At 40.8% G+C, this 27971-nt stretch overlaps 2 protein-coding genes and 3 pseudogenes across 14 annotated transcripts in view; 2 read left to right on the plus strand and 3 right to left on the minus strand.

The window, feature by feature from the left end:
• The window catches only part of ST7L (suppression of tumorigenicity 7 like), a 147031-nt gene extending 137651 nt beyond the window's left edge, over window positions 1–9380 (minus strand). For 4 of the 10 annotated variants that reach the window (XR_004960849.1, XM_036271850.1, XM_036271853.1 and 1 more), the window contains exons 1-2: window positions 8978–9380; window positions 6957–7039 (exon numbers count right to left, since the gene is read on the minus strand). Coding sequence is in view for 6 of the 10 variants with exons in the window: in XM_036271850.1 (XP_036127743.1) it covers window positions 6957–7039; window positions 8978–9182 (288 nt within the window). In the remaining 4 variants the exon portion in view is untranslated. Of the gene's footprint in view, window positions 1–4097; window positions 4113–5781; window positions 5892–6015; window positions 6034–6956; window positions 7040–8977 lie in introns of those variants that run through there. The other 6 variants (XM_036271852.1, XM_036271857.1, XM_036271858.1 and 3 more) reach the window with 6 other exon arrangements.
• Window positions 9381–9844: 464 nt separating this feature from the next.
• CAPZA1 (capping actin protein of muscle Z-line subunit alpha 1) overlaps window positions 9845–27971 on the plus strand; it is a 46931-nt gene continuing 28804 nt past the window's right edge. For all 4 annotated transcript variants that reach the window (XM_036271861.1, XM_036271863.1, XM_036271862.1 and 1 more), the window contains exons 1-2: window positions 9845–9941; window positions 26753–26816. In XM_036271861.1, coding sequence (XP_036127754.1) covers window positions 9903–9941; window positions 26753–26816 — 103 coding nt within the window. In that variant the 5' untranslated portion in view covers window positions 9845–9902. The remainder of the gene's footprint in view (window positions 9942–26752; window positions 26817–27971) is intronic.
• Window positions 14155–14455, minus strand: LOC118636924 (annotated as a pseudogene).
• On the minus strand, window positions 20351–20657 carry LOC118636922 (annotated as a pseudogene).
• Window positions 23769–24236, plus strand: LOC118636921 (annotated as a pseudogene).

The raw sequence follows: 27971 nt of genomic DNA on the forward strand, positions 1-27971 counted from the left end.
GGTTGCCGCTCATACCACCCCACAGGGCAGGGACAAACTGCAACCAAGGCACATGCCCTTAGCGGGAACCAAACCCAGTACTCTCTGGTCCGCAGGCTGATGTTCTAACTGCTGAGCCAAACTGGCCAGAGCAAGCAACTGTTAACTTAAAATGAGCTACTTTACAATTGCGGCCTAACTATTTTAGCGTTTTGTGTATTAATCAAAGCCTTTGTGCCTCATTAATTTTCCATGCTTATTTTCTCTTTGACTAATCCTCACTAGTAATATTTGGTTAAGTGTCATTTGCTATATTGCATATATCTTTATAAGATTCTCAAACTATTAAGAACCAAGTGAGGCTTAGAGAAAGACAAAAGATGAAAAAATTCATTTATGGTGTTTATTTTTCAATTCTATTCGTTATTTATTATTTTAAATACCGAGAACACTGATCCCTCCCACTATACTAGCACCATTCTATGATAGAGTTTTCCAAAGTTTTCAAAAAGGTAAACTTTTCATGTATTTGTTTTGAATCTTCACACGATATAAGTAGGGGAACCAGACTTCATTGGAAGACTTTATTATTACATAGTACTGCTTTGTGTTTTCCTTTTATACTCAAGACTAACAACCATTCTAGGTTTTTCCACTATTAGCATTATTAGTAGTAGTAACCACAAACTTATTCTTGTAGCAACCAACAGCATGTGCTTTTGATTTACTATTTAAAACATCTGCACCACTTCAATGTTTTTGAGTATATTCTGATCCCAAAGAAAAATAAAATAAAATAAAATAAAATAAAATAAAATAAAATAAAATAAAATGGACTACTTTAAACCACATGTTGTTATATATGAAGCTCATGGTTGTGGTTACCAAACACCTATAGATTCAAAAAAATTAAAGAGAGATATTCAAATATAACAATAAATAAAGTGATCTAAGCCCAAGAGAAAAGGATAAAATAAGAGAATAAAGACAGCCCTGGTCAGTTTGGCTCAGCAGTTACAGTGTTGGCCTGAAGATCAGAGTCGCAGGTTTGATTCCAGTCAAGGGCAGGTACCTCGGTTGTGGTTCGCCCCCGGCCCTGGTCCGGGCATGCGGGAGGCAGCCAATTGATAGGTCTCTCTTACATCAGTGTTTTTGTCTCTCCTCTTCCTACTCTATCTGAAGATAAATGGAAAGATATCCTCAAGTGAGGATTAAAAAGTGAATAAAAACAAAATTAAAAAAAAAAAAAACAGAAAAGCCCTGGCCGGTTTCTCAGTGGTTAGAGCATCAGCCCGCGGACCAGAGAGGCCTGGATTCGGTTCCTGCTAAGGGCACGAACCTGGGTTGCAATTTGTCCCCAGCCCCGGTTGGGGTCATGTGGGTGGCAACCAATAGATGTCTCTCTCACCTCAATGTTTCTCTGTCTCCCCCCCATTCCCGCTCTACCTAATGATAAATGCAAAAAAAAAAAAAAAAAAACAGAAAAAATACAATGGCAATAAGTACATACCTATCAGTAATTCACATGTAAATGAACTAAGTGCTCCAATCAAAAGACAAGGAGTGGTAGAAGGGATTTTGAAAAAAGACCCATACATATGCTGCCCATAAAGACTCACACCAGATATAAAAACACAGATTAAATGAAGGGATAAAAAAAGATATGTCACTGGTTCGACTCCAGGTCATGGCACATGCCCAGATTGTAGGCCTGATCCCCAGTAGGGGGCATGCAGGAGGCAGCCGATGGATGTTTCTCTCTGCCACACACTGTCTCTCTCTCTCTCTAAAAAATCAACAAAAACATATATATTTTTTAAAAGATATGTCATGCAAATTAAAAGGAAAAGAAAGCTGGGGTAGCAATACTTATATCTGACAATAAGTCTTTAAAACTGAAATTGTAAAAAGAGACAATGACATTAAATAATGATAAAGGGATCAATCTAACAAGAGGATGTAACACTTGCAAACATCTATGCACACAATATAGGAGCACCTAGATATAAACCAAAAATTTACAGATATAAAGGGAAATAATTGGTATTATAGTAATAATAGTAAGAAACTTCAACACCCAATTTAAATCAATAAATGGATCATCCAGATACAAAATCAACAACAAAAAAACTTGTCCCAAAAAGTCATTATATCCCCGGCTGGTTTGGCTCAGCGGTTGTCAGCCCACGGACCAAAGAGTCACAGGTTTGATTCCAGCCAAGGGCAAGTACCTCAGTTGCGGTTCATCTCTGGCCCTGGTCAGGGTTGTGCGGGAGGCAACCAGTCAATATGTCTTTCTCACATTGATATTTCTCTCTCTCTCTCTACCCCCTGCCACTCTATCTGAAGATATTTGAAAAAATATCCTTGGGTGAGGATTAAAAAAATAAAATAAAATAAAAAGACATATTATACAGGTTGACTTAATAGGTATTGCAGAACATTCCATCCACAGACAGCAGAACACATTTTCTAAGTATACATGGAGCATTCTACAAATTACATCACGTTAAGCCAAAAAACACAAGTCTCAATAAATTAAAAAAAAATTTTTTTTCTTTATTGATTTTTAGAGAGAGAGGAAGAGAGATGGAAAGATAGAAACATTGATGAGAGAGAACATCAACGGGCAGCCTCCTGCATGGCCCACAACCTGGGCACACTGACTGTGCCCTGACCAGGAATCAAACCAGCAACCTCTTGGTGCATGGGTCGACGCTCAACCGTTGAGCAACACCAGCTGGGCAAGCCTCAATAAATTTTTTAAAATTAAAATCTTATCAAGCATCTTTTTCTGATCACAACAGTATAAAATTAGAAATCAATTCAAAGAAGAAAACTAGGAAAAAAAACATGGGAAAACAAAACAACAAGCTACTAAACAATCAAATGGGTTAACAAAGAAATCAAAGAATACATCAAAAAAATCTTAAGAGAAATGTAAATGAAAACATAATGTTACAAAATCTATGGTACAAAGCAAATGCAGTTCTTTTTTTCTCCCTTTTGCTCAATCCCCTCACCTCCCCCATCCCTTGTGACAGCTGTCAGGATTTTTCATTTTGTCCATTGCTGCAAGCCCAGCGCTAGAAACACTGTGACACCAGTAGGTACTTGATAAAAAACTGTCAAATAGCCCTGGCTGGTCTGGCTCAGCGGATAGAGCGTCGCCTGCATACGAGGGAGTCCCAGATTTGATTTTGGGTGGGGGCATGCACATCAGTTGCAGTTCATCCCCAGCCCCAACTGGGGTCGGGCAGGTGGCAACCAATCAATGTGTCTCTCTAACATCAATGTTTCCCTCTCTCTCTCCCTCCCACTCTGTCTGAAGATGAATGTAAGAATATTCTTGCCCTGGCCGGTTTGGCTCAGAGGTTGGAGTGTCGGCCTGCAGACCAGAGCGTCCCGGGTTCGATTCCCACTAGGGGCATGTACCAAAAAAAAAATATATATATATATATTCTCGGGTGAGGATTAAAATAAATTTTAAAAATCTGTCAAATGAATAAATCAATGTCCATATCACCTGTAGACCACATTTTATGAGGACAGAATCTGTGTTTATTCACTTACCATGGTATCCTCAACATCTAAAAGAGTGTCTAAGAGTTAAAAGGCTCTCTATAAATATTTGCTGAATGAATAATCAATGATCAATCAGGGACTTTATAGACTAAAAATGTTCAAATGACTAGTAACTAGTTTTCTATGTTTTGACTGTAAAATAACTTTAATATCTTCCTCCTCTCATTTGTGGGCCATTTCCCTTTAAAAATCAACTGAGAGCCCTGGCTGGTTTGGCTCAGCGGTTAGAGCGTCGACCCATGGACCAGAGTCCGGGGTTTGGTTCCCGCAAGGGCACATACTTTGGTTGCAGTTTGTCCCCGGCCCCAGTTGGGGTTGTGTAGGTGGCAACCAGTCGATGTGTCTCTCTCACATCGGTGTTCTCTCTCTCTCTCTTTCTCCCTCCCACTCTATCTGAAGATAAATGCAAAAATGTCCACAGGTGAGGATAAAAAAAAAATCAACTGACAGACTATTTATTCTCCTACCAAATGTAGTGGGAAAATGTATTAATTTAAAGAACAAACACATCCACTACTTAAGAGATTAAAAACTATTTTGCTATGATCACAGTTCCTCCCTCTCTCTCTTTCTCTTGCTCTCTCTCTCACACACCCACACACACACATCAGTTTTAAACCTTTAGGAATGTTGTTTTCTGCTTCAGTAAACAACAGAACAAATATGTTACAAAGATGCCATATTTTGTACTATACTGCAACCCAACTCCTCCATTAAGTAAATGCTGTAACATTTACAGGAAAGTACTAGAAAACCAGGGTACAGAATTTTTTCTATCATGCCACTGTTTTATGCTCAGTCTAGAATGGCTTCTCTTCCTGCTCACTTTTACTGAGTTAGCAGGCAGTTAATCACCACCAAATATGGCCCTAGTTTGGATTCTATCATATGTTTTACTAAGAAGTGTGATGGAACTTCTTTAAAATAACCATAAGAAATCACAAAAGCAGAAATTACTCATGTGACAGAAAAGACAAGATTTATATTGGATCACAGTCAGGGACAATGACAAAGGCAACAATGACAAACTATCACTATATGAAGTGCTGGTGTTTCTAAATTAATATAATGTTAGTCTTTTTCACATTTTACATCAACTTTTTAACACAAATGAGTAATTGTTAATACTGATCAAGCATCGTGCCAAGTTCTTTACGTGCATGATGTCATTTAATTCCCACAAATGATTTCAGAGAGGACACCTATTCAAGCTTTAAATGACTAGCTCTGGTTCATACCACCAGTATTTAGTAGAGCTGGGATTCTTACTCAGGTTTGCCTGACTTCACAGGTTCTAACCATTATACAGACTGCCTCCCAAACATACCTCAGTGTATGTGTGTATGTAAGTGTGTGTGTGTGTATGTGTACAAGTTTGGTAAATCCAGGTGATAAAAAAAATTATAGCCCTGGCCAGTTTGGCTCAGCGGTTAGAGCATTGGCCTGCGGTCCAGAGAGACTCGGGTTCGGTTCCTGCTAAGGGCGTGCGTGTACATCGGTTGCAGTTTGTCCCCGGCCCTGATTGGTCATGTGAGTGGCAGCCACTCGATGTGTCCCTTTCACATCGATGTTTCTCTCTCTCTCTCTCTCTTCCTCCCACTCTATCTGAACAAAAAAATGGAAAAATGTCCTTGGGTGAGGATAAAAAAAATTATAAACATAATAATCTTTGCTAATGAAAACTCATCGATTTCGCAAGAGTAATGACACAACTTAAGCTTTAAAATATTACTTGAATTTCCTAATTTAAAAACTTTGGTTTAAAAAGATACTATGTAGCCCTAGCCAGGTAGCTAAGTTGGTTAGAGCATCATCCCATGATATATTAAGTTTGCAGATTCAATTTCCAGTCAGGGCACATACAAGAATCAACCAGTGAATGCATACATAAGTAGAGCAACAAGTCAATATTTCTCTCTCTTAAAATCAATCAATAAATAAAATTAAAAAGATATCTGTAAATTTCTCCCCTCTTATAAATGAGGAAATTAAGACCAACAGAATTTATGTGACTTGCCCAAAGTTATTAGTGGAGTCAAGTGGCAGAGTCAAGACTTAAAGCCACATCTTCTAGTTCTAAGACCAATGCTTTTTCTACCACATCAATTGTTTAAAGATAGCTTATTTTCTTTATTTAGACTCTTATATGCTATTGACTAAATATGCTTAATTATGTGTGGGCTTTATAAATCAATAAATTTTGAGGCTTATACTAACCCACAGTACTCATCCTGAATTCCTCAATAATTTTTTTTAAGTCAAGAGAAAAATATCTTTCTTGTCTGGAATTTCACTTTAACAAATGGTCAAGTGTTAGTTCTTACAAAAAAAGACAAAATCAAAACACTCCAATACAAATGGTGTTATTTCTACTATAGCTGGAGAGCACCACCTAGAGATGAGAAAAAAAGTACAGAAAAATTAATTGGCCATGCATGCCATAATACTTACTAAGATTTTTATGTAAATTTTTCCAAAGTTTATTCTCAGAAACACTTAACTAGTTCCTAGGGATGTTAATAAAGGATATAAATTTATTTTTTTTTTAATTTAAAAATGCTAGCTGAGTCAAATAAGACAAGAAAAAGCTGAATTAAAGTTAAATAGGCTTCTTTATTGTAGGACTGCTCAGAATAACAATAGCCCAAATTAATTAATTGTTCACTCTGTGTGAGCTACTAGGTTGTTACAAGCTTTTACACACCTTATCTTATTTAGTTTTCATAATCCTATGCAGTAGATACTGTTATTATCCCCTAGTTTACACCTGAGAAAATTGAGCCATAAAAAAGTTAATTAACTCACTCTAAGTCACACCACTAAAATAATGGTTAACTTGACTCTAAATCCTTGTTCTTAAACACTCTAGAAAGAATAACTGGCAGCCTACAGGCTGAATTCAAAACACAGGTAAATTTTTAGTTTGCCCAATGTTGCCAATATTAAAGTATTTTGTGATCTTATATAAAAACTTGTATATCCATGTTCTCTTGGAATCATTTGAAAAATTGGAAGATCTGGTAATAATGTTCTACAAGTCCACACAGCAACAATAAGCTTTAGCCCCTTCTAGAAGAAGCATGTACTGTCCAGTTACCCAGTCCTCAAAGTAAATAAGGAGTTCAATTCTTACACTGTGCCCATTTCATCATTTTTGTTACTAAATTGGGCCCTGCAAGCATTTAGTTGCAATCCACCTCTCAGTCTCCTACAGAATACAATGGATTGAATACTGTCAGTCTTTAAAAGTGGAGAGGAGATGCAGTGGTTTTTCTAATGCTAAACACATTTTGAGAATGATGATCTATAAGTATTTATAATTATTGCAACCATATAAAGAGATTTGATCTTTAGATAAACACAAAAGCAGGAAGGAAATGGAAACTACTTACAAATATTAGTCCTGATATCAAAGAACATGTCCCTGTAAGTGCCACATAGAATTTGGGCGTCAATGAATTTAAAAATACTGTCACTGCCAAAAGGAAAAAAAAAAATCAAAGTTGAAAAAAATGCAAATTCAAAGGGCTCAAGTTACAAATATGCAGGTGTCTTTATGAGTGGAGGAACATAAGTGGATTAATATCTAGTATGAGATTCATTTGAGAAAAGTTGTAATTTTTAAAAAGCTACTTTAAAGTCCCATTGTATCCTATCTTTAAAATTTTTGCCTTGCCCTCGCCAGGTATCTCAGGTATCTCAACTGGCAGAGTAGCTCAGTTGGTTAGACCATCCTCCTGAAACACCAAGGTTGCAGGTTCCATCCACAGAGCACATAAAAGAATCAATCAATGAATGTATAAATGAATGGAATAAAAATAGATGTTTCTCCCTCTCTCCCCTTCTTCTAAAATCAATAAATTAAAATAAATAGTCTGCTTTCACACAGGTAGGGGAGGGTTTTATGCTGTTAATTTGTTTAAAAAGCAAATCAAAATGAGACAATTTAGCTTGCTTTTGAGAATAAAACTAATAACTAGTCAATCATAATTTAGATAAGAACTTTTGTAAACCTACAAGGATAAGTTAAACAAACATCCTATTACAAAGGAGGTTTAAAACCATCCCCTAATTATTTTGGAGACAGAACCCAGTGTTTCAAATTAGATGGAAGAAAACAGTGTGTATATGTGGTATGTCAGCTAGAGAGAGAAGATAGCTGAAGAGAGAGAGGAGCAACAAACTGAGAGCTCCCTCCCTGCACCTGACTCACTGAAAGTCTGGACCAAATTCTTCACTTGAAATAACTGTCTCATAAATACTTTGGATTTTAGAAAGAAATAAAAATTCATAATAGTTAACTAGTCTTGTCTAAATGGTGTACCTAGTTAACAAGTAGAAAAATAAATGATAAACTCAATGAATAACATTTCACTGGGCATAAAAACCACCAGTAAGCACTTCATTAACCTGTTAGAGACATCAATTTAGCTCCTTCAAACAGTGTAAGAAAACCAATTTACTTAGCTTGTTTTAGTGTTAGCTATATATTAATTTACATAGTGCCTATGTACTGATAAGTCCAAAATATTTCAGAGCATTATCTCGGTATTTCGTGTCATCTCATGGAATAGAAAGGAGGACATTTGCCTTTTCTTGCCACAGAAATACAAACCACGGTACTGATAGTCACAGTGATCACACAACAGAAATACTTCCATTTTGTCATGAGGCAGCTGCTCAGAGCCTGGGCTGAAACACCCTAACGACATGGTGAGCGGTCCTGGCTACTGCTAAAGGGTAGTATTTGCAGAACCCCTCCTTAGCCCCGACTACACAGCAGGCTCTCTACAAATGTTGAAAGAACGAACTCAGGAAAGAACCCACTGCTGGTTGTGGCCCTCTTTCGTTTTACTACCTGTACTTTTCTATTTTATTCCTCAAGATGAAGCCCACATAAAGAACAGACAAAAATGATCACGAAAACTATATCTTGACAGAACTATTTTAAAACAGAAGAATGGTTGGCTAAGATCACGGCATTTTCTTTTTTTTAGATGTTCGAATGCAGAAGTGCTCATCTTTGGTGTCTGAGCTGGGCACCCTCAAACGAGCGTGGGGAGACTCAAAGGCCTGTTTTCGAGGGATCTACCAATGGTGGTGGGGTATGGGAGGATGTATAAATTCTGCATCCAAGTCTGCAAAAGCTCTCATCTGCCAGGTGGCAGCTTTCCCTCCGGTAACCGAGGACAACAGGGGCGGATCTTAGTACCCGAAAGGAGCAGGTAGCTGCAGCTCCGGTTTTGACAGTCGGCTGCGGAGCTACGGCCCAAGCGAAAAATAACCCACTTGGTCGCGCACCACCGACTCCTCCGAAGCTTTCCAGTGACCACCGACTCTCTGCCTTTTGGCCTTTGCCCGGGGCACCTCTCCTGGCCCCCCACCCGTCCCCGGAAAAGTCTGGGCCTCTCACCCGCTGCCAAATTCTCACACAGCCTCAGTGGGACCCTTAGAGAGTAAAGCAGCCCCAGCCCCACCACGAACCACAGCGAGGCCCAAGTCCCCGCCAGCCCGGCCCGCAGCCGCTCCCTCCAGCCCAGCGGCAGGCTCGGGCCGGGAGCAGGTGCAGGAGAAGCCGCAGCAACCGCAGCTTCGCCCAGACCGTCACCGTCCGCCATCTTGCCGCTCCCTGAGGCGCTGGGAGGGGAGAAGGGCAGGAAACCGGGAGTCGGGAATCCTGGGATAGTGGCGGACCTGAAGTTGGCCTCAGAGAAGGCGGAGTACCCAGGGATCGGGGACCGAGATTTGGAAGGTGAAGGAGGGTCCCAGGACTGGGGCTACCTATTCCTGCCGAGGGCGGGAAGGGGCGAATGGCGGCACCTACTCTGGAGAAACTGGACTAAGCCGGGACCCCGGAGTGAAGCGCTTTTTGCTTCCATACGAGTGAGGGTCACCTTTCACACACACATACCCTTCCTGGGCTTCGAAAAGCTACCGATCGAGCAGGGACCGAGCAGCGCTTAGCCATTTGGACTCGGCTGCCATGAAAATCACGGGTGCTGGGAAAACCTATAGGAGTAGCAACTGTTATTTGGTCGGATGGAGCTCCGGCGCCAAGAACAGTCAAAACACGGTCCCCGCGTCCCACAGATGAATGGGGACAGGAATGTAACACAGTGAGAACGATATTAGACTTAAAATAATTTCAGGCAAAGGCGATTTCCTGGGGCGCTGGCGATGGGAGCCTCCCCCACCCCCCGCGCCCGTAACTGACATGGCGTCCTCCGGGTCGGCGTTTCCGGGCGGGTCCTTCCGACGGCCCCCGCGGCAATGCCATCACTCAGCTTCCTTCCCGGCCTGCCTCGCGCCCGGACCCGGCTGGGCCAGAGCAGCCCAAGATGGCCGACTTCGAGGATCGGGTGTCGGATGAAGAGAAGGTAAGGGGTGCGCCCATCTCTCTCTCCTCCGCCCGCGACAGGGAACAGGGGCCCAACCCGGCTGCATGGGAACCCTGGAAAGGTCCCCAGGAGAAAGAAGCGTCTTAGACCGTACTGGCATACGCTTTCCGCAGTTGGGACGTTCTTCTCTTGAGGGTCTTTCCCTTGGCTCAGTGGCCCCAGTTCCCCATTTCTCAACTCTCTTTTCCTCCCGGACCTGATGCACAGCCCTGTGGCCTTTCTGCAAGAGACGAGCCTTTTCCTTACTGAGTCGAGCGTGGACTTTTCTCTATAATTTCCCGAGGGGACGATTGTGATGTCGGACGTATTAGGAGGCAGTTGTGTCCTGGCCAGTTGGGCTCAGTGATTAGAGCGTGGGGCCGCGGACCAGAGTCGCGGGTTCCATTCGGTCAAGGGCATGTACCTCGGTTGCCATTCCGTTGGGCCCCGGTTGGGTTCGTGGCGGAGGCGACCAGTTTATGTGTCTGTCTCACATAGATGTTTCTCTCGCGCTCTCCCTCCTCCCTTCCTCTCCACCTGAAGATAAATGAAGAAGGAAAAAAAAAAATCCTCGGGTGAGGATTGAAAAAAATAAGAGGCAGTTTTACCGCCTTGAGCTGTTGGGGCTCAACCCATCCCCCCATCTTTCGATATGATTGAGGCTAGTTTAGGGCGAGTCACTTCCTGGTCAGGGTGGCCTCTTAACTTCCCTTTTACTCCTCCTTCCCCAGGAAGTGATTTTGCAGTCACGCTCCTCGACAGAGAGGTCCCTGCGTGTTGTCGCTCTCCACACCTCCGCCTCTTTTCTCAAATTCTGTAAACTGAACTAATTCGCTGTAGTAAATGTGTAAGCCTCGGGGCATTGGATTCAAAACTTGAGCTCCACTCTTTTCCCTGTAGACACTCCCTTGATTGTTTGTATATGTAGGGCCCCGAAATGACTGTCCTTTGCGTCTTACATCCTCTTAACGGTAATAATTGAAAAGTAGTTTTCAATTTCTTGTTAACCGATAAAGATTAGCCAACAGATTTTTTTTTTTTAACTCCAGAACGGCTTTATATAGCACATAAATCTCTCCAGAACGGTTTTATATAGCACATAAATCTCATGTTGTTAGCACATTCAAGTATGGACAAAGCATCATGCTTTCTTTGTTGCACCACTGGGTTGCCTTTGATTTTAGTAGAATCTGTCAGTGTGTAACTTGTGTACTTATTTCTTCAAAAGTGTCTTAAATACAAGAGCATATTCTGTGTTCGGTGAAATAACTTGTTTTTTTTCTGACAGCTGCACACCTCTCTTAACAGTTTGCCAGACTTTTTGGTAACTACACGATTTTAGGACCTGTAGAAATGAGAATGATTTCACTAGGTGACTCGCTTTAGGACAAGAATTATGTCTTTTGTTTCCCATAGTAGCTGTTAGAAAATGCACACCCTTAACTGCTCTGTAAATGTTTCTTGGCTCTTTTTTTTCTTTTCCAATAAAAAAAGATTAGGATGTTGGAGGGGACTGTTTATGATCTAGGAGTCCTCTGTACAGAATAATTTACTATAGTATACCTACATATGGCATGCCATTTTGAAATGCTGAAGAATGTGCTAAACACTCACAAGCCATTGAACAGCACTTAGTGTTAAATTTTCTCTTGGGAATTATAAATGTGTGTAGGGGGCATTTTTATTTACTTAATATTTTTGTTAATCCCCACTGAAGGGAGAGAGAAACATCAGTATGAGAGAGATACATCGACCAGTTACCTCCTGAACATGCCTGGGATGGGTCAGGTATCAAACCTGCAACCTAGGTGCATACACTTGACTGAGAATCGAACTCGAGACCCTTTGGTGCCCATGGACCGATGCTCTAACCACTGAGATACACAGACCATATCCGGAAAGGCATTTTATATGAACTTGTGCTGGAGAGAAAGCTATAATATGCTTGTTCTAAGGCTAATAGTTGTGATTCAGATGAAATTAAAATACAGTGAAAATCATGGAACAGCAAAACATTTGTTAGTCTAACTGATGGTCCTCTTATTTTAAGCAAAAATATTGTTACAACAAAATCTCACTAAACATTTAAATAACAATAAACAATAAACTTTGAAGTTTACTGTGCCCAAACAATACTACATTTACCAGTGCTGTCAGATATTTGTCTTTGACACTGAGTTAGAATGCCTTTATAATTAAATTTGGGAAAAACATAAATGTATTTCAAAATGCAAATGACGATGTCTTTGAATGTTGACAGTGTTTAATAACATTAATAGTATTTATTTTATGATAGCAGATCTGACCAGGTTCTTTTTCTCTCTCAGCATACCTGTTTTGTTGCTTAATTTTAATAACAACATAGTAAGAAAATCAAAATTAGTAAGGTAAATCTGTCCCAAAAATGTTGAATTTCATGTTCAATAAACAGATTTTTTTAGATTAACCACATTTTCTTCACTAGTGTGAGTAATTAAGAATAACGGATACTGCCCTGGCCAGTTTGGCTTAGCAGTTAGAGCATTGGTCTGCAGACCAAAGAACTGTGGGTTCATTTCTGGTCAAGGGCATGTACATGGGTTATGGTTCGTTCCCCGGCCCTGGTCTGGGTCATGCAGGAGATAACCAATCAATGTGTCTCTCACATTGATGTTTCTCTCTCTCTCTCTCTGAAGATAAATGGGAAAATATCCCCAGGTGAGGATTATAAACAAAAAAGATTAACGGATACAGTGTCTTAATAAATTCATATGATTTGAGATTTCTGAAATTTTGTTAGATTCTTAGTCAGACAGAGGTGAAACTGATACGTACTTCTCTGTTGTGGATCTGTAAGTAAAAAGGAAGGGCTGTGACTGTAAGATCTCTTAAGTTCTTTTCAGCTTCACACCCAGCTTCCCCCTCTTCCTCCAGGCTTCTACTTCCTTTTAACTGAATTCAAGAATTGAGAAAGTATTTTTCTAACAAGACTTGTGGATGTGAATATTTTCGCATTCAGAAACATAATAACTTTTTTTCAAATATTTTTTTCTTTATTGATTTTAGAGAGAGGAAGGGAGAGGGAGAGAGAGAGAAATATCCGAGAGAGAACATCAATTGGCCGCCACCTGCATGCACCCGCGTGTGCCCCCCCCCCCCATTTGGCCCACAACCTGGGCATGTGCCCTGACCGGGAATCGAACGGTGACCCCTTGGTGCATGATGGGTCGACGCTCAACCACTGAGCCACACCAGTTAAGTAACTCTTAAATGAGATTTTTATTCTATAATATTTTCACAACCATGGTACTATTACAAACACATTTTTTAAAAGATATTTTTAGCCTTAATTTGTATTGATTCTTCCTTGAAGGAACTCTAAAGTTTCCATTTTTTCTGTTTTTAACTAAGACCTCAACTGCCTTTGATTTGGTTTTGTTTGTTTTTAAAGGCATATATGTCATGATGGCAAATATATTTTAATACAGCTTTTTGTCTTTGTTACATTTTCTGAACACAGAGGTGAATTTGGTGATGATGGTCTCTGATTTCCTTGCAAGTATTTCTATAAAAGCTAGTAAGATCAACCATTTTCGTAAATAACTGCTGAAGTTTTTATCACTGTATAAAGAGGAAGTTGTGTTTTTTAACTTCTGCGTTGTTGCCTGAAATGGTCATGTTGAGCTGCCTAAATAAACAGGAAGTATAAAGTGTTATAACTTGTAGAAATAAATGCTTTTAGTCTTATCCTCAGGTTAGTTTTTGAGAATGAGTTCTCCTCTTCTAGCTACTAAGACCCTTCAGTTACTTGGTTCCAAATACTTAACAAGACCAAAATGACAAGATCCCATAATTAGGAAATTTGAAATATGAGATGAACTACTTGTTTGGGTTCTTTGCATTTCTGTTTCCTTTATTTCATGATTCAGCATTTTCTGTCCTCAATATTTTATTGTCACATGATAAAACAAACTATGAAACTTAGAACTTGCCCTGGCTGGTTTGGCTCAGCGGTTAGAACATTGGCCTGCGGTACAGAGAGACCCGGGTTCGGTTCCCGCTAAGGGCTCGTACCTCGGTTGCAGTTTGTCCCCGGCCCTGGTTGGTCATGCGGGTGCAGCCACTCGATGTGTCCCTTCACTTCGATGTCTCTCTCTCTCTCTCTCCCTCCCGCTCTATCTGAACAAAAAATGGAAAAATGTCCTTGGGTGAGGATAAAAAAAAAAAAAGAAACTTAGAACTGAATCACTTAGCCCTTTCTCTTCTTATCTCCTCCCAGGTCAAAATGCTGCATCTGTTACTAGCCAGCATTCTCTTTGACCTGCAGTTTGGTTCAACACATTCAAGCCTTAGCACGGCCTTCTTAGCCTTTTTGAGGAAAATTGACTTAAGCTGCCCACCATAGCCACTCTGATTCCTGTCATAACCCTGCACATACAGAGAATCCTTGCCTTTCTTGTACTGTGTTATTTAGTGGGGCTGATGCTTGCTTTTTTATTACAAAAAGTCTGGTAGCTTTTAGGAACGTTCACCATGTTTGCAAGAGTAAGTACTGAATGGCATGGAAAGCTAATTCAGCATTTTCTTTTTCTTTTTATTTCTTTATCCTCACCTGAGGACATTTTTCCATTTTTTGTTCAGATAGAGTGGGAGGGAGAGAGAAACATCGACGTGAAAGGGACACATCAAGTGATTGCCACCCGCACAACCCAACCAGGGTCGGGGACAAACTGCAACCGAGGTACATGCCCTTAGCAGGAATTGAACCCGGGTCTCTCTGGACCGCAGGCCGATGCTCTAACCGCTGAGCCAAACCGGCCAGGGCTGATTCAGCATTTTAAAAAACATAAATGCGGAGAGAATTTTAAGGCTAAAAAACGACTGAGATTAGCATGTTTTTTTCCCTCCAGCCTAACTAGTGGCATATTTGTGTACAACCACAAAAATACCGTAACTAGAAAATGGGTCTTTATGCTCTGGGTTAGACAGTGATACCATCTTTAATGTACTTTTTGAGGAACGGGTTTATGAAAATTATTTAGGAGAGATGTGGAAAATATTGTACATGAATGCAAAAGGGCTCTGTTAGAGCTCGTGAAAAATACTTACACTTTTAAACTGAATTTCCTTGGTTTTGATTACCTCCTTAATTTACTAGAGGAGTTATTACCCTTCTAAGATTAAGTAAGCCTTGACGCTTATTTGCCATGGTATTTTCTAACATGTTATTAGTTAATATTAACACTGTCATTTAAAAAAAAAAATTTTTGTATTGATTTGAGAGAGGAAGAGAGAGACATCGATGAGAGAGAATATCAGTTGGCTGCCTCCTGCATCCCCCCAATGGGAACTGGGCCCACAACCTGGGCATGTGCCCTGACTGGAAATTGAACTGGCAACCTCTTGGTGCATGGGTCCGTGCTCAAGTTGGTGCTCAACCACCTAGCCACAGCGGCTGGGCAACACTGCCATTCTTTTTTTGTCTTACCCCTTTTTTTTTTAATCCTCAGCCTAGGATGTAGTTCCATTTTTTATTTTCAGATAGAGTGGGGGGAGGGGGGGCGGGGGGGAGAGAGGGAGAGAGAGAAGCATCAATGTAAAAGAGATACATTGATTGTTGCCTCCTGCATGACCCAACCAGGGCCAGGAACAAACTGAAACCAACACACATGCCCTTCACCGGAATTGAACCTGCACCTCTTTGGTCTCCAGGCCAACACTCCAACCACTGAGCCAAACCAACCAGGGCTGTTTTTCCTTTTTTCAGTTAGCTTTGCTGAGTAGTATTCATATAATCTGTTATGAAATCCTTGGACAGGAGCATAAAGTTTAAGCAGGTACAAACTCAAGATATCCAATCTTGGTTAAGAATATAAGTTTATTATAATTTATTTTAGAATATCTAGTTATTTTATTAGGACCAACATTGATGCTAAGCAAAGTAGTATAATTTGTGAGAAAATGCAAGCCCCAGGTTTGTCTGTTTCAGAAGCCATGCTTTTTTCACTACACTTTATTCCATGTAACAACAAATGAAAAAAAACAAAAACACAGAATAGGAGCCTCCATTTAATGAATTATAAATGAGATAGTATGATGTAGTGGAAAAGAATGATTCTGAGTGTCAGGAGATTTGGCCTCTCACTGCTGGGCTTTTAGCCACCAGTGTGATTGGGGGGGGGGGGGTGCTAACCTTTATAGGCTTCAGTATTCCTCTAAAATTGGGTGCTAAGGGGAATTGGATAAAACCAATCGAACAGAGTTAATGAACTTTTTCAAACTCTAATTTTAAATAATTATTTTACAATTGAAATATTCAAGTGTTTGAGGAGTTTCTGTCATTGTCTAACTTTGCACATTTGCCCTGATAACAAAATGAAATTCCTTGGTAACTGAAACCATATCTTTATCTAATGCCTAGGATCGCACCAGCTACCTAGTGTAGGCACAACTTACTGGTATAAAAGAGACCAATCAATTATACCTTCATTCATTCTAATATTTCCTCAACTCATGCTCCTTTATCTCTCTCCTCCCACCACCCCCAACTATTTCTGATAATCAGTAGATATTTCTTGTGTTCAGGTTGTGTCCACGCTCTGGGTGCCTTTTTGGGCATTCATTGTCCCTGAGCATTTACTGTCCTTACTAATGCCCTGCCTTGTCACCTGCTGGGAACATTTGACCCCCCCGGGAGCATTTTTCTTAGTAAATCCTTTAAAGCTGCAAAGCCTTATGCATACCAGAATGACTATGTGTATATACTTCTGGCTTTGCTAAACCCCTAATAAAAGTATTTCCATTATCTGCTATAAGTCCCCTCCTTTAGAGCCCAGAAAAACACATTAGGATCAGGTATCATTTGCTCTTTTCTCTCTCCAATGCATAAATCTTTGGTTAAGAATATAGGTTCTCATCTTCTTGAAATAAATAAATATCCTTATATGGATCAGCTTGTGAAAATAAAAAGCCTGGATAGGGGAAAATAGTTATGATACTAAAGACAATCTGACTACTTGGGGATTTCTGAACTAGATGATAATTTTAATATGCATTTACTGTTATTTTCCCTTCTGCTTTCATCATAACCTCCTGTCAGCCTCAGTATTTCTGTTCTTTTTGTCATTCAAACTCAGACCATTGACATTATCTTTTTCACCCTTACTCTTTCTTCTCATGTTGAATTAGTATTCTACTCCAATTCATTCTTCCTATTATTAGATTCTGTTCCTCCATTTAAAAGAAATTATTTTAGTTATATAGGAAATATAATTACGTGCTTAAAATGAAGATGGTAGGAAAAGGCATAATTAAAAAGTCCCTCCCACCATGGCCGGTTTCTCAGTGGTTAGAGCATTGGCCCGTGGACCAAAAGGTCCAGGTTCCTTTCCTGGTCAAGGGCATGTACCTGAGTTGCAGGTTCAATCCCTGGCTTTGGTTGGAGTCATGCGGGAGGCAACCAATCTAGGTGTTTCTTCCATCTATGTTTCTCTCTCCCTCCCTCCCTTCCACTCTATCTAAAAGTCAATGGAAAAATATTCTCAGGTGAGGATTAACCAATAAAAAAATTCTCCTCCCACCCATTTTCCAGCCACCCAGTTCCCCTGAGAGGCAGCCAATATACCAGTTTCTTTTGTATCTTATTTTTCACTTTAACAGTATGTCTAACCTGCCTACATTCCTTTTACCATTGTCTTCAGTCAGGACCTTTTCTTAAGCTTGATTGATTGATTGATTGATTGATTTTACTGCTTTAGTCTGAGTTTATTGAAGAAGAGAGCCCCACCTCCTCTTCTGCCTAGATCAGGAGCCTCGAGGGTGCAGGCATTGGGCCTTGCCCTGTAAAGGGCCGAGTGGGAATGGATACCCCACCTCTTGTCTTAAGTCCAGGGTCTGCAACAGGAACCATCACACCACCTTGTTGATGATGACGACACCCAGTTAGTTCTTCAGTCTCACATTGGATTTCATCGCCCTTCTGTAATGGAGTGGCCGGCAGGTTGTCAGTCCTCAGTCTGACACATACATCTACACACGCACAGTCCTAGGTTTCTCAAGTCTGAGCCAAGACTGCCAGGCCATTTGGGTCCTTCTCCCTTTCCTCCTTTTAGCCAACCTACCTGGAGAAGGACAGGAGATTTCCTGAATACACCAACACCTGGGGGAGAGGGGGTCCCCCGTCAGGATGATGTCCCTAGGGTAAAGAGTGATGAACTGGGAGATCTAGGTTGCCAGCTCTTCTGTCTTACACCATCTGATTGGTGTTGCTGCTCTGGACCACCTCCCCATTCACCCGGCAGCAGATCTTTAAGCTGTGTGGATCTTCTTGCCACTGAGAGAGTGGACTCTCCCTGCTCCAAGATCTCTGGCATGGTCTTGGGCAGTGTAGGGTCAAAGGCATGGAGGTGGACGACCCCTTGCCATTCCCTGACTCCAGGCTCAGGTGAGGTCCCATCTGGTGAGGTGCCTGGAACTGTACCAGTCTCGTGTCTGGAGGGTTGAAGGCCACCACTGAGCCTGCAGCAGAGTCGTGAGCAACCTTCTTCTACTAGGGAACAGCATCAGAGTCTGGCTGCAGCGGCAGGGAGGAGGGTGCTTCACGTGCTGTCTGACCAGGCTCGTGGGGTTTGGGGGCGCCGAGACACTGATGTAACGTTGCGAGACTGCTGGCCACCCTCCGGGAGAACCATCGCCAAGCTTAAGGTTTTTTTTCTAATTTTTTTTCCCTTATTATTGATTTTAGAGAGAGAGGAGAGGGAGAGAGAGATAGAAACATAGATGACAGAGAACATCCACTGGCTGCCTCCTGCATGCCCCCCACTGGGCATTGGGCCCACAGCCTGGGCATGTGTCCTGACCAGGAATCCAACTGGTGACCTCATGGTGCATGGGTCGACACTCAACCACTGAGTCACACTGGGCAGGCAAAGCTTGAGTTATTTATGTATTTATTTATTTATTTATTTGCCGTGGCTGGTTTGGCTCAGCAGTTAGAGCGTTGGCCTGCGGTCCAGAGAGACCCGGGTTTGGTTCTCGCTAAGGGCATGTACCTCAGTTGCAGTTTGTCCCTGGCCCTGGTTGGGTCATGCGTGTGGCAACCACTCAATGTGTCCCTTTCATGTCAATGTTTCTCTCTCTCTCTCCCCTTCCCACTCTATCTGAACAAAATATGGAAAAATGTCCTCGGGTGAGGGAGGAAAAAACAACAACAACCTTGAGTTATTCTTAATTCTCTTTGCCTCCAGCCTGTGTTTTTCTATATTTTTGTGATTTACTGAAATTCTTTACTAAATTTTGAGTTGTATGTAAATTTATCGTTGCTGTATCTACACATACATATTGTTAGGGTAGTATCTATGAGATAGAATATTCGACTGAGCAGATCATATAACGGAGTAAGTTTTGGTATAACATATAAGCAAGAAGACAGCATTATATCAGATCACCAAAGAAATGAGGAGAGTTTGTTGGAAAATGAGAGAACTTTGCTTTGAGACTTGTTTGGCCTCTACATAACATTTAAGTGCTTATTATGTGCTAGATATTTTATGCACTAACATGTATTCATCTCAAAACATCCCTATAGGATAGATACTTATGTTATCCTCATTTTACAGTTGAGTAAACTGAGGCACGTTTGAGATTAAAAACATGACCAAGAGTTCAGAACTACTAATAGTAGAGCAGATACATTGCTGGCAACCTATTTCCAGACCTGTGCTCTTACCCACCCTGATTCCTTTGAGTAAATAGTAAGTAATGAGTTAAGGTAGCAAACAGTTCTACTGAAATATTGACACAGCCCTAGACAGCAATCAAGTTTAATGTAGTAACATGGATACTTCTATAGACACTGAAACATTGATGTTTACTGGTTGTGGCTGCATTATAGTTCCGAGCTACTTTGCTTCATGTATGCCACTAAAAGTTCTAGTATTTAGAATGTGTTATAAGCCCTGGCCAGTTTGGCTCAGTGGTAGAACGTCAGCCAGCGGACCAATGAGTTTCGGGTTCTGTTCCGGCCAAGGGCACGTACCTTGGTTGCGGTTCCTCCCTGGCCCTGGTTGGGGTCATGCAGGAGGCAACCAGTCATTGTGTCCCTCTCATGTCAGTGTTTCTCCCTCTCTCTCCTTCCCTCCCACTCTATCTGAAGATAAATGGAAAAATATCCTCGGGTAAGGATTAAAGAAATAAAAAATAAAATGTGTTATAAACTCAGTGTTGAGAAAAATGACTTGAGGAATTTAAAGATCATGAAAGTCCTCTGGACAAGGTACTGTCTTACATACTTTCTGGTGTGACAGTACCTAAAACATTCTTGACTACAGTTGAATCACTGGTGTGTTTTTTGTTTGTTTGTTTGTTTGTTTGTTTGTTTGATGTGAACATATCCTCTAGATTTTATTGTCACATAAAATAAAATATGAAGCTTAGAACTGGGCCACTTGGCCCCTTCTCTTCTTATCTCCTCCTATTTCAAAATGCTTGCATCTCTTAATGGCCAGCATTCTCTTAGATCTGCAGTTGGGCTCAACACATTCAAGCCTTAGCACAATCTTCATTGTAGTTTTAGCCTTTTTGTAGAAAATCGGCCCACCATAGCCACTCTGCTTCCTTTCATAACGCCTCTTCCCTGCGCATAGAGAATCCTTGCCCTTTTTGTACTGTTATTTTATGCGGTTGGTGCTTGCCACACTTCTTACAGAAAGTCAGGCGGGTTTTAGGAACGTTCACCATGCTGGCGAGAGCACTATTGGCACGCAAAGGGAAAAGGACTGGTGTGTTTTTTTAAAGAGCAGATTTGAGTTCTCTCCTAGACCAACTGAATCAGAATTTGGGAGGACCAGTGCTCACAAATCTACTTTTAATAAGCTTCCTAACAATTCTTGTGCAACTTGAGAACCACTCCAAATCTTAGTCCTCTGTCTGTTAAGCCCAGAAGTGTGATCTATCAGGATACTAAGACTAGGTCTCTCAGAGACAAACTCATATCAGCTAGGCTGCTGAAACTAATGTATATAAGTACAGTAACAACTAATTTAGTAAATACAGAGGGACTCAATTTTTTTCAGGTAGGTCAGGCATATGGGAAATCAAATTATAATTTTTTTACAGTATGTAGTCAGGACCAGGGACATTAACTGTATAGTCAGTTTAATGGCATTTTCTTACATAATACATATGCAACACCAAGACCAAGTCAGGTCTTTGGGTAGGGTAACCTCTAACTTTTATAGAAATAGACATTCTTTCTGTAGACAGATTTCTGTAGACTGGGCTAGAAGGAAGCCCTTATGTATCAAAAATTTGCATATCGCAACTTTTGCAGTCTTTCCTCTCTTAGTTAATGACACCTTCGTTCGTTAATTCTTCACACCAAAAAGTTTAATGTCATCTTTGACTCTTTTTTTTTTACAATCTACATATAGTCCATCAGCAAATCCTGTAGGCTCTGCCTTCAAAATATACCCAGAATTTTACTGTTTTTTACCACATTCTTATTCTAACCACTCTGGGGAAAGCCAGTATGATTTGCCACCTAGGTTATTTCAGTAGTTCTTTCTGGTCTCCCTACTTTGCTGTTGCCATCTTCCCCTACCCTTCCAGAAGTCTGTCCTTAAAGCAGCACCCAGGTCTGGTTAAAAATGTTACTCCTCTGTTCAAAATCCTCCAGTGGCTCCCCATCTTCTTCAGAATAAAGTTGTACATATCTGGAATTTTACCTCTTTGCCACTTAACTCTATGTCCTTATCTCTTATCTGTTCTCCCCTGGTCCTCTCTGTTCCAGCCGCACATTCTTGCCTAAAGGGTCTTTGCAATTGCTCTGTTCTCTGGAAGTTCTCTTTCTTCTGTATCCCTCACTTCCTTCAGATATTTAATCAGAAGTTACCTTCTCAGTAAGGCCTTCTCTGGTCACCCTGTACAATTCCAAATCTTAACATTTCATATCTCCTTTTCCTGTTTTAATTTTACTCATTAGTATTAATCACTAGCTAGCATAGCATGTAACTTAGTTATTTAATCTTATCTATTGAGTCTTTATTCACTAGAATGGAAGTTCTATAAGGACCATATGCTATTGAACCACATTGCCTCATACAGTACCTAACACATAGCAGGCCTTCAGGTATTTGTTGAATGAGTCAACATATGTCACTTTGATGGTATCTGTCTTGATTTCATAGTTAATTCTTAGGGGACAATCTGATTTTCTTTTTTTTTTCTAATCCTCACCCAAGAATACTTTTCCATTTATCTCAGATAGAGTGGAAGAGGTGGGGGGAGAGAGAGAAACATCAATGTGAGAGAGACACATCAATTGGTTGCCTCCTGCATGACCCTGACCAGGGTCGGGGACAGAACTGCAACTGAGGTCTGTGCCCTTGACCAGAATCGAACCCGCGACTCTTTGGTCTGTGGGCTGACGCTCTAACTGCTGATCCAAACCAGCCAGGGCGACAGTCTGATTTTCAGGGTTTGTGAAGCCTTATTGATGACACCAGGACTTCCATGTTACAGCTAGGTTAATTTTTATTAATGGAGCTTCTCACTCAGAAAGCAGTTCTTCAGCCCTGGCTGGTGGTTCAGTGGTTAAAGCTTTGACCCATGGACTGAAGGGTCACAGATTCCATCCTGGCCACGGTCAAGGAGTGTTTGTGAAAGGCAACCAATCCATGTGTCTCTCTCACATCAGTGTTTCCCTCTCTCTCTTTCTGTCTGTCCCTCCCTCCCTCCCTCCTTCCTACTCTATCTGAAGATAAATGGGAAAATATCCTAAGTGAGGATTTTTTTTAAGAGAATAAAATAAATCCCTGGCTGGTGTGACTCAGTTGGTTGGGCATCCTGCCCTGCACCAAAAGGCTGCCAGTTCGATTGCTGGTCAGGACACATGCTTGGGTTTCAGGCTTGGTCCCCAGTAGGGGGCGTGCAGGAGGCAGCCTATTGAAGTGTTGCTTTCTCATGATGTCTCTCCCTTTCTCTCTCTAAAAAATCAATAAAAATATTTTAAAAAATAAAGAGAAAGAAAGCGGTTCTTTATTATCTTCAGAATAAAACCTGCCTTGATATTAGCATAACTAATGCCCTCTGATTCATCTTACTCTCTCCCCTTCTCTTTTATCTTCAAGTCCCAGATCTGTTCCTACCAAACTGGTCTGTTTACAACAAGCTGCTTTTTCTCCATCTTTTTCATTCTTATCATCTCCTCCTTTACTAATATCATACCCTCTTTTTTTTTTTCCTACTGTCTAAAGCACTTTGCAGAGCTCAGCTTAGATCTCACCTCCCTTTTCCATATTGTCTTTGACCAACCCAGCCCATATCTGTCTCCTTCCCTTTAAGTTCTGTGCTATATGTTATCTGTATTCCTGATTTGGCAGTTTTCCTGCTTTGAATTGTAGTTATTTTTAAGTTATTATCAGGGTTTATTAAAGGCAATAATTTATGTAAATCATTTTTCTAACAGTGGAAAAGTATACAAAGATTTGAAAAGCTAAGGTGCTGACTGTATGCTTATTTGTTATTTGTATCCATCACGATGATGTACACTTAATAGTACCTTAAAGTAGTAGTTCTCAACCTTAGCAGCACATTAGAATCACCTGAGGAAGCTTCAAAAAAAATCCTGATAAATCCTCTACTGCAGTCTTTGGGAGAGCGGAACTGGGATCTTTTTCTTGATTATCATATGATGGGTCTGGATTTAATGGGGAAAAGTGTGGAATAGGCCAAGGATCCAAACTGACGAATTCCCTGATCTTTACGCCCTTCTCTGCTCTCCGGCCAGCGGTGCAGCCAAGGTGTATTTCCCATTTTTCAACAGTGCAACAGCCTCTTTAAACTGTTTAAATGAGAATGCCCTTGGCTTAGAGAGTACTACTCACCAGGCTTTTTACATTACTCTTCTTGATCATGTTGGTGTTGAAACTAGATGAGAAGACACCTTGGAACTGGTTCCTCCTATTTATTCCGATCTGGAGATTTGATACTCTTCTGGTCATGCTGATTGTGAAAATGGCTGGGCGATGTAAGTCGGGCTTTGACCCTCGACATGGATCACACAATATTAAAAAAAACAAAACCTGATACCTCATTGTAATGTTACTTAAATTAGCCTTCTGCCTTGCACTCTGTACTAAACTGGAACAGTTTACTACTGTGACTCTGTCCTATACTGGCTGGGGCTTTAATAGAACTGGGCTATAATGTCTTTTTTGTGAGAGACTGACTTCTGAGAACATCATCTTATTTAATTGCTGTTCAACAAGCTGTCATTAAAGCATTCTGAATCTTTGCAAGCTTGAAGAATACCAGAAAACTGAGAAAAATACCAAATTTTTTTTATACTGCTTCCATAAAATAGTCTTAGTGAATCATGGACTTCCAATCAACTCAAAGCTTAATTATTCAATATCTGAGTTATCTTTGTTATTCCTATTTAAGTAAAGTTTATCTTGGACCTTAAAATAAAATCCTGATACACAAGCCCTACCCCAGATCTGTTACATCAGAATCTTTTTGGGTGGAACTCAGGCATCAATATATTTATTTTTTAACTTAACTTTATTGTTGAATGTATTACAGATGTCCCTCTTTTCCCCCCCTTGACCCCTCCTCCCCAGCCCTGCCCCCCTTGACCCCCTAGTCCCTAATCCCACCCCTCCTGCTTTTCCTACATATTGTCTATGTCTATTGGTTATATATGGCATATTATATATTTTTTAATCCTAACCCGTGGACATTTTTTTTTGTTTTTATCTTCAGATAGAGTGAGAGGGAGAGAGGGGGGAAGGGAGAGAGAAACATCAACTGGTTGCTACCCACACAACCCCAACTGGGGCTGGGGACAAATTGCAACCTAGGCACGTGCCCTTAGCAGGAACCGAACCCAGGACTCTCTGGTCCACAGGCCGACGCTTTAACTGCTGAGCCAAACTGGCCAGGGCAGCATCAATATTTTTAAAACTATCCAGGTGGTTCTTTTTTTTTTTTTCCTCACCAGAGGACATTTTTCCATTTTTTGTTCAGGTAGAGTGGGAGGGAGAGAGAGGAACAGAGAGAGAGAGAGAGAGAGAGAGAGAGAAACATTGATATGAAAGGAACACATCGAGTGGCTGCCACCTGCACAACCGACCAGGGCCGGGGACAAACTGCAACCGAGGTACACGCCCTTAGCGGGAACCGAACTCGGGTCTCTCAGGACCGCAGGCCGACGCTCTGACCGCTGAGCCAAACCGGCCAGGGCCAGGTGGTTCTTATAGTCAAGGTTCAGAACCACTGACTCAAGGCCAAAAAGAGTTTGTTGACCTCCTTTGACTCTTCTCTTTTCTTGTATGTTGTAAATTTTATGCTTAAGTATGTCATTTTTATATACTATTACATTAGGTAGCATAAGACAGTGATGGCCCCTGTTAAAGAAAAAGTTATTCTGGCCCTGGCCGGTTTGGCTCAGCGATTGGAGTGTCGGCCTGTGGTACAGAGAGACCCGGGTTCGGTTCCCACCAAGGGCACGTACCTCGGTTGCAGTTTGTCCCCGGCCCTGGTTGGTCATGCGGGTGGCAGCCACTCGATGTGTCCCTTCACATCGATGTTTCTCTCTCTCTCTCTTCCTCTCTCTCCCTCCCGCTCTATCTGAACAAAAAATGGAAAAATGTCCTCGGGTGAGGATAAAAAAAAAAAGAAAAAGTTATTCTGATGCTTGTTAAAAAATAAGACTTTATTCAATACTATTGCATTAGGGAAGAGAGAGAGATCTAGCTCAGCTCCAAATGTAAAGCAGACAGCTGGGGATTTATAGCCAACAAGCAGAGTGAGGGGGTCAGTGGATGGAAATTAGTAAAAGGAAACATTAAGGGTAGAGGAATTCTTGCTAAAGGCAGGTTGAGGACTTAAACATCAAAGGTGGGAGATGAAGAACTTAATCAGATATCAAGGGTAATCAAATATCAAGAGTGGGGAAAATCTCACTTAAAAGGACAGCAGAGGTCTTGGTACAACTGAGCTAGGCAGACCATAGATGGGATAGGACCAAGAATCAAGTCTAGTTGAGAAGAGGGTTCAGAGGAACCTGACTAAAAAGTTTGGTAGAGGAGAGTCTTTGGCATTCCATGTGTGTTATACAATTACTTTAATAATCTTCAAGTGTTTAAGACATACCAGAAAAGCAGTTATTCCTTAGAGTTGGTAGAATTTTTAAAAATGAAATTACTTAGCCCTGGCTGGTTTAGCTCAGCGGTTGGAGCGTTGGCCTGTGGACCAGAGAGTCCTGGGTTCAGTTCCTGCTAGGGGCACATGCTAAAAAAAAGAAAGAAAGTAAAATGAAATTAACATGCCTGCCTATTTGTCTGTAGCTGACAAAACTTATATAATTGGTTACTAATGAGAATACAGTTTCTAAGAACTACTTAAAATGACTTCTTTTTTTCTTTTTATTGAATTTATTGGGGTGACACTGGTTAACAAAATTATACAGATTTCGGGTGCACAATTTCACAACACATCAACTGTACACTGTATTGTGTTCACCATTCCAAGTCAAGTCGCCTTCCGTCACCATTTATGCCCCATACCCTCCTTCACTGGCCAGTCACCACACTGTTGTTTGTCTCCATGAGTTTTTTCTCTTGGAAAACTTTTTTTTGGGGGGGGGGTCACTAAAAAAGTTGCTATTGTTTATAGTTATTGATGAAGATTGTAATAATGGAGAATATTATAAGGTGACTAGGACCTAAAGGTTAAAACAAGGGATGTCATGAAAATTTTATAATCTGCTAATTCCTTTCCTTATATTGTTACTCTTCATAATTCTCTTACTGTATATTTTATTTCTCTAGGTACGCATAGCTGCTAAATTCATCACTCATGCACCCCCAGGGGAATTTAATGAAGTATTCAACGGTGAGTAGATTGGTGTTTAGTTATTTAAGCCCTCCCTAATAATGTTTAAGTACTTATTGAGTACTTGCTATCTTTTAGTCCTTACAACATATTACAGCTATAGCTAGGAAATCAATATTCAAAGAGGTTAAAATAACATACCCAGTGTCACCCAACTAGTGTCAGAGCAAACTGAGGCCTAAGTCAAAAGCATGGTCTTAACCCATAAATTGGGATACCTATCTTATGTAAGAAAAGATTTAAAGTAGTTTAATATCAGTTAATGTGGAAACAATATTAAATTGTTTTCATAGTTTTTATATGTTATTCTAAATCATAGCTTAAATTTTTTCAGTACTTTCATTCAGGAAGTGCTATAGTATAGGAGACTTTCTAGAGCCATTGGGGCTGAACTGGGCTACATCTGGGAAATGTGTTAAATTTACACATTCCAGCATTATCTTCTTAAGATTCTCATTCAGATCTGAGGTGGAATCTGTTTTATCAAGTTCTCCCAGGTGATTCTGAGTCACAGCCAGTTTGGGAATCATTCCCCTACATTTGCATATATTGACTGTCTTTTTTTTCTTTGTTAAGATGTTTTTATTGATTTGAGAGAGAGAAAGACATAGATCAATTGCCTCCCATAAACACCCCAACCTAGGTATGTACCCTGACCAGGAATGGAACTGGCAAACCTTTGGTGCATAGGACAATGCTCAACCAATTGAGCCACACCGGCCAGGGCCTATTCACTGTCTTAATACAACTTACAGGATGAAAAATGTAGATGAGGTATCTTGAACTCCATGATAAACGCAATCATCATAATCTCATTAATTTATCTTAATCTTCCCCTTAAATAAAATCATAGTCTTTGTGCATCTTGGTTCAGTTTAACAAACATTTGTTTTAAAATTCTAGTTTTACATGAGAAAGTTACCTATTTGAGAGGCACTGTGTGACATTCATTTGTATCTGACCCAGAACCTTACACATCATAGAACAATCAATAATCTCCACTGATAGTCCTGGCCGGTTTGGCTCAGCGGTTAGAGCGTCGGCCTGCGGTCCTGAGAGACCCGGGTTCGGTTCCCGCTAAGGGCATGTACCTCGGTTGCAGTTTGTCCCCGGCCCTGGTCGGTTGTGCGGGTGGCAGCCACTCGATGTGTCCCT

Source organism: Molossus molossus, unplaced genomic scaffold, assembly GCF_014108415.1.
Source record: "Molossus molossus isolate mMolMol1 unplaced genomic scaffold, mMolMol1.p scaffold_m16_p_20, whole genome shotgun sequence".
Lineage (NCBI taxonomy): Eukaryota > Metazoa > Chordata > Mammalia > Chiroptera > Molossidae > Molossus > Molossus molossus.